We start from the raw sequence: 6,974 nt of genomic DNA, 5'->3' as shown, positions 1-6,974 counted from the left end.
TCAAGGCAATCCAAGCCCCATCCATGGGTAACCGTGCAAAGCACAGCAGCGACCCTTTACCCAGCGAACAAAAAGAACGAGGGAAAAAAAAAGAACGAGGGAAAAAGGCAGCCCGCATCGCTTTCCGCCCCCACACGCGCCATTCCACCAGCGGCACGCACGGCCTCCCTCCCCGTCGCCCGCTCCCCATCATCTCAGCCGTCCATCTTACACCCAACGGCTGGATCCCGCGCCACGCCCACGCTCGCCCCGCACGCTCGCCCACCCCGACCCCGGCCCTTTCCTTTTTCCCTCCACCCCTGCCCTAGAAACGAAACCCAGCCCGCCCGCCGAGTCCACCGCGCACATGGCCCGCATTGATGGCGCCACCGCACGGGCCACCCCCCTCGCCGACGTCCCGGCCCCACTCTCCACCGGCCCCGCCCGTCAGCCTCCGGCCCGGCCTGGCTAAGCCCCCGCCCGTGCCGCCCAAAGCCTTTTAACTCCACCCAAACCCCCGCCGTTTGTCTCGTCTCGTCCTCTCTAAAAAGGAAGCAAGGGTCCGTTGAGTCCGTTCCCATCTGCACATCGTCCCCGGGCTTGTCGCCGTCGACGACTCCGCCATTGCCGCCGGCCGAGCGAGCGAGCGAGCGGACGGGCGGGCGAGGCGGCCATGGAGGGCGACGAGGCGGCGAGGCGCGGGAGGGAGGCGCTGAGCGGGGGCCACCTCTGCCACGTGTGCGGGCACCAGTACCCCAACCCCAACCCCAGCGCCAAGCTCCGCCGCTCCCACCGCAGGAATTCCTGCCGCAAGGTCACGCCGGCCGCCGAGGAGGAGGACGCCGGGCCGCGCAATGCGGGCGAGGGCCGCCTCGTGCTTGGTACGTACCGTCAGTACGGGCCCGTGCCGTGCGACGCGGCGGTGCTTTGATTTTGTTTTGTTCTGCTTGGGGTTTGGTCGTGGTTTTGGGCTCGCCGGTTTTGATGCGCCGCGTGTGCGCTGCAGGTGCTGCGGGAGGACCAGGAGACGGGGAGGAGCCCGGCAATGGCGCGGCGAGCGGAGGCTCTGCGTCGCCCGGATCTGCGAACGGAGGCGTCGAATCGGCGGAGGACAAGGAGAACGCAGGTGCGTGCTCTCTGCTCCTCTCTACTGGTCAATCTGCTTAGTGCTTACCCGGCCATTTCAATTTGTCCACTATCACACTGCTGATTCGTGTAAACGCATAACTAATTTGCATAACTTCTTCTGTTAATTGCATAGCTTGCTTATGTTATGCGCAATATTGATGTTGTTCCTTTTGTTGTTTTGCTTCTCCCTTTCTAGAGTTTGCAAAAGGCAAAATGATTGGTTGCCTTTTTCCTCAGTCCCTCCCGTTGAAGAGTTAATAGTGGAAATAGTAGTACTTCCGTGGGGGCCTGCAATAATAATCCGATTGATTCATTTCATGGTTTAGCATTAAAGCTGAAAGCGCAGGCACTTTGCTGTTCCTCTTGGGTTTGGGCCTTCGGGCAATATTTATTTTGGGTGACAAGTACGATGTGGAGCAATTTGAACTGTAGATCTGAACTTTGCTCGAGTTACCTATCTTCGGCCTTGAATAAATTAGTGGATTCCGGCGCGCTAATCGCTGAGGCGCAAGTACACGGTTCCACCTTCTCTTACCTAGATTAATCATCGTTCCGTGTCTTATGGCAAGTTGGTGGCTGTCAGCAAATAAGAATAGTCTGTGCGTTGATGCATTGGATTCTTTCTCGAGTCTGACAGTCGGGAATGGGCGAAATGATTTGTTTGTGTCTTGGTTATCCGGATTTTGTCCTCGAAATCCAACATATCTGACGTTGGTTAGTCGTGCTGTTGGGTAGGATATCTTGGAACATGTCGTTTCTACATTGGTTTCCCTTTGCTTAGCTTGCTCGTAGTGGTCTTCCACCACATGCTGTCCTAGTCACATGTGCGTTTTGTTCTGTTGGGTGTGCGAAATATTTTAGTCTCGTTAGTTATGTGCCTATCTCCCAAAGTTTTGAACGTATCCTTGTGTACACACATGTTGTTAATTATATCTACTTTGGAAGATCTCATATTTCGGTGTTGACATTTGTTGCCATAATTTATTAATACGTACTTGTTGTCACCTGTGTCCTTGTTGTCATGTATTAGTACCTGTCAGTTCTGAAGTCACCATGCTGTTAAGTTTCTAATAATTTTGGTTCTGCAACGGTACATTCAGCTACTGTTAGGTGTTTTTTCAGGCTTGCCCATTTATTTATTTGAAAGCCCATTTTTTAGCTTTGTCCCCTATATTAACAATGTCATTTCATCTTAAAAAAAGCAATGTCGTTTCAGGCATGTTTTTGCAGTTAGTTGCTTCTGACTGCTTTACAAACTTAGCTGCAAGAGAGGCATTGCATTCGTATTCTAACTTTTATCTCAGGTGTAGTTGTGGATTCAGTGCCCTTTGTCCATCATTGCATATCATTGCCGGATACCATCGCCACTAAAAAATTACTAACAACTGTAGGTCCTAGGAGACAACATCCAATTGTAGCGTCTGTTTTATTTTTACTGTTTGTTCAAGTTTGCAAACATCAGCTACATTTTGCACTACCAATTATCTTTAGTTGTCTTGACTGTGTTACTCTCTAGTTAGACTTGTCAGTATGACTTTGATTTTGCCTTTCCTGCTAACTACAACAATCCATCTTACCTCTTTCTTCTGCCCATCTAATTTCCTTTATTCTTTCATACTCATTTATTGTGTTGTGTTAAACATGCCTTGAAATTTGACCAATGTTTATTCCAAGTAGAAATACTGCCATGCCCTTTTTTTCAGTTGTTTCTGGCTATTCCCACATGCCATTGTATTTAATCATTCTACCTTTTTATTCATATATCAGCGTGTGTGTGCTGACCTATTGATTCACTGTTTTTACAGAACATGCTTCTACTAATGCTGCTAGACCTCAAGCCATCACCAGTGACTACATTGAAACCGGCCTGATTCCCAATAATTCTTCTGAAACTGCAGATGAAGGCAATGGAACTGATTCAGAAAGGCCTAGCACCAATGGAATTCAACATAAAGTGTCTGAAAGTTTCACTGGAATTGGACCGCTTGCAGTTGCACACCCAACTGAACGAGAAGATTGTCTTGAGGAGTACCAGGATGCATCTTCTTTTCTTCATCAATCAGATCCGGAAGATGGTGCAGCAATAGCACGTGAGTCAGATGTTCCTATGGAAATCAAGAATATAGATAAAGGCTCTCTTGAAAGATATGACACATGCAAATATCAGTTTTCAAGAGAATCAAGCATGGCTGATTTTCCTGCTGGATCTGAAGTTGAAAACGAAGCTGAATATTATGTAGGGAATATAACTCCTGGATTGGTTGGGCGTGAAGATGGCTTAAACCTCCAGAGTACAGATGACTGCTCAGCAGAAATTGACAGCAACAATACAGATGTTGTGGTTGACAGCAAATCTGATAAAACATCTGGCAGTTGTGAGTTTATTGGTGATTTGAATTCCTCATCTCTTCAGAAGTGCTCTCCACTTATGTCCGACCCAGAATCCCAATCTGCATGTTCCAGGAAGGTGGACAGCTTCTTTAAAGATGGTATGGAAGTTCTGGATTGCATGTCTGAAGTATCGCCAAGAGAAGAAATTGTAGAATCATATCCTATTGGATCTGAAACAGTATCTAATTCTGGAGACGAGGTGAAGCTAATTCATACTGAAAATACATCGACTGATCACTCCACAGAGCGCTCTTCACAGAACTTGTCTGCTCAAGGTACTTCAGGTATTCAGCTGCCAGTTGATAACTCTTGCTTGGTAAATTCAGTATGCTCTGTACCTGGTTATCAGAATGATCTGGCTGTTACTAATGTGAATGGCATGCTCAAGTCCATTGCTGAAGACAACTGCAGTAAAGGCATTTTAGTTAAGGGCAGTGCGTTGGATTCTTCCTGTGAGGCGAGGCCTGAACAACAAGAGGAAATCTGCAACAGAGAGAGTGCCACTGAGGTTCCAACAAATTATCAAGTGTCTACAAGTCAGGAGCATGTCACATTACTAATGGATCAAGTGTCTTCTACCAAGAATCCATTCAATATAGATGACACCAGGAGTGATGACTTATTTGAGCTTGCTTCTGGTTACCATTTGGAGGCACCAAATGTTTTTGAATCAGAGCAGGAAGTTGACTCTACATCTCAGACAGTTTCCAACCAAACCAGCGTTGCTGATGGGAAACACTGTCCGATCTCAGGTGAGAATTCTGGGTTTTCACTTTCAACCTGTGTGTGCTTTGTACAAGTTGGTGGTTATTATTTCTGTTGTAGTACTAGTAATGTCTCAGTTTGTTGCTGAAATTCAGACAGTTCAGAACATAAAACTTTACTGGACGTATTTGTACCAGCTTCCAAACCACATAGCAACCTGTAATCATCCTCTCTTGCAAAGAGAAACAGCCCTCTCAATAGATCTCGTTCGTGTAAATGAAAGGGACCGTGGCGGTAATTTCGACCCCGGAAGTCCAAAAATACCGGTAAATAGAAATTATAACCTGAATAAGCTTCGGCTAGCTTGAGTGTCGCTTGTTCGAAGTTTCCCTGCTGGATGTTTTTCGGCAACAAGTTGTTCCAATCTTGAAACAGGTTTGTTCTACCAATTCTTCTATTTTTGGGCTATTCCTAAATAGTTAATCCCCATTAACTCTAATTCTCTCAACATGCGGCTCTCCATCTCACTAAGTGTGCGACCAAGTGTGCCATGTAAGCATCCACTAACATTATTTTGTAGCCCCATGCAAACCACATGCATACTCTTTGTTCACATACAGTGCAAGTATGAAAGATTTCTGTATTAAAAAAATATCAGCTTTTGATTTAGATCAGTTTCATCATATATAATTCATCTGGAATTAATCTTTAAATTCCCGCTGCAACGCGCGGGGAAATCACCTAGTAATAACAGTAAAAGAAAAATGTAAGCTATGGAGGAAGTTCATCTCAGTTGTTTTGTCTAGTTTTGGTTGATGGATGTGTTTGAACACTTTCATATGGTCGTAGCTGGGATGAATAGTGTATGATGTTTCAAGTCTGTTGTCTAAATACAAACAGAAGGATTAGTAACATGTTATTTTCGTATGTTAAAATTACTGAGTCTTGTTATTGCAGTCTTAAGTGTAGTACTAATTCTTTCCCTATGTTAGTTCTTACAAGTTTGGATTACATGATGTTCTGCACTGAAACTTACTGAACATTTCTGGCAGATGATCGCATGGTAGCTGTGTCAAGTAAAAATGAATATGCAGTTGATGCAGAAGATGCGTCGGTCGGTAGCAGTGCAGATCCTCTGAAGAACATTTTCTTGCATGATGCCTCGGTGAACCATGACAAGAAGGAAGGTGAATCGCATACAAATGGCATCATCGATGCACGATCTCAAGTATTTCCGACAGAATTTGGCACAATGCCTGTCTCTCAGGAGACCAATGCAGTCAGCACACATGTTGAAGAAAAGACTGGCACGGAAGACACCAAAGCAAAAGATGAGCCTCTGGTAGAGAATATAGATGACTCAGAAGAAAAGAAACAGACTCAAGATGCTAGCGTGAAGGAGATGACTGCAGTACTGCACTCAGATAATGTCGAAGAGGATAAACTGGCTGAGGATACTGGTTCAAATGAAGTGACTGCAGTACAAAGCACAGAAAATATTCATGAAAAAGATCAGACTGAAGACGGTAGTGCAAAGGAGATGGACAGGGAATTTAATACAGCTGATGTTGATAACAGGCAGACCGATGAGACGAGCAAAGAAGAGGAGACAGATGAGGTGCAACAGACAGATAGTGCCGAAGAAAAGAAGCCGGCTCCAGAAGCTAGTGCAAAGGAGACGAACGCCATGCAAAGCAGGGATCATGCTGAAGAGCAGAAGCAGGGTGAAGGAACAGTCAGACTGGAGGGAAACAAGCAGAATGGAGAGATCGCCGCTATCGGCTCGAGGCTGAATTCAGCAAGGATCAGCGTCCCCTTGAAGGTCCTCCTTGCTGAGGCGAGCCTGGAGGGCAAAGAGAAGAAACCCAGCACCAAGGAGCGGGTCCTGTCATTCACACGGCGAGGAGCGTCGAAGGACGACGCCTCATCGGCGAAGCCAGGGGCAGCCGGTTCGGACGACCAGTACTGGAATTCCCCCGCGAATATGCCCCACGACAACAACAACGTCGACAAGAGGTCCAAAGTGAGGAAGCAGCCGTGGATGCCCTTCATCTGCTGCCACTCCGTGCACTGATGCTGCCATTCATTCTTCCTCAGCTACGATCTTCTTTCTACACACGCCATGCGCATCTTGTTTGAATCCGTGGCACCCTTTTTAGTATATTTGCGTGAGGACTGGATATTGGATAAGCTTATGTCTTGCAAACATATGCCACCCGAACTACTGTCATGTACGTGTAGATAATCACTGAAGTTAAGATGGTCTGGTATCTCACCTGATTGCCGAAATATGTCGTTGTTCAGATGCTTTGGATCAGTGCGATTTTGATGTATCGATGTATCGCCACCTGACTTTGTGGTACGTATGTTGTTTGGTCTCATTTGCATTTGGATGTGGCTTCGGTCCTGCACGGCCGCTGGCTAGGTTCATCAGCTCGTCTTTCTAGCCCGAGTTGCCTTGGTTCTCTGGCCCAAGTTGCCTTGGCTCCAACATATTTGAGCATGGTGCTATATTTTTATGGGTTTGTCTACATCTAGATGTGCCCTAGTTATTGCACATCTAAGTAACACAATCAAGCATAAGAAGGAAAAAAAAAGGAAAAAGAAAATAATCACACGAATCTTCACGTAAGATCAATAGATCAATGACGTAGGACTTAGACATGCAATACTTATAACACATCTAGATCTACTTTAGCAAAATTGATATTTTATTCTTTTGTTTTGAACTTGCTTGTGAATCTGAGATGAATTTTGTACTACTTTGCTAC

The 6,974-nt window shown here is 46.0% G+C and overlaps 1 protein-coding gene across 1 annotated transcript; it reads left to right on the top strand.

The window, feature by feature from the left end:
* Positions 1–500: 500 nt before the first annotated feature.
* On the top strand, positions 501–6,506 carry LOC123104265 (uncharacterized). Its single transcript, XM_044526048.1, has 4 exons — positions 501–860; positions 986–1,105; positions 2,913–4,250; positions 5,256–6,506. Exons 1-4 carry the CDS (start codon positions 653–655, stop codon positions 6,275–6,277), a joined length of 2,688 nt encoding a protein of 895 aa, XP_044381983.1. The 5' UTR covers positions 501–652; the 3' UTR covers positions 6,278–6,506.
* The last annotated feature ends 468 nt before the right edge of the window (positions 6,507–6,974 follow it).

The sequence above is a fragment of the Triticum aestivum genome, chromosome 5A (genome assembly GCF_018294505.1).
Source record: "Triticum aestivum cultivar Chinese Spring chromosome 5A, IWGSC CS RefSeq v2.1, whole genome shotgun sequence".
NCBI classification, from domain to species: Eukaryota; Viridiplantae; Streptophyta; class Magnoliopsida; order Poales; family Poaceae; genus Triticum; species Triticum aestivum.
Note: the sequence above shows the minus strand (reverse complement) of the source record. Positions and strands in the feature narration are given on the sequence as shown.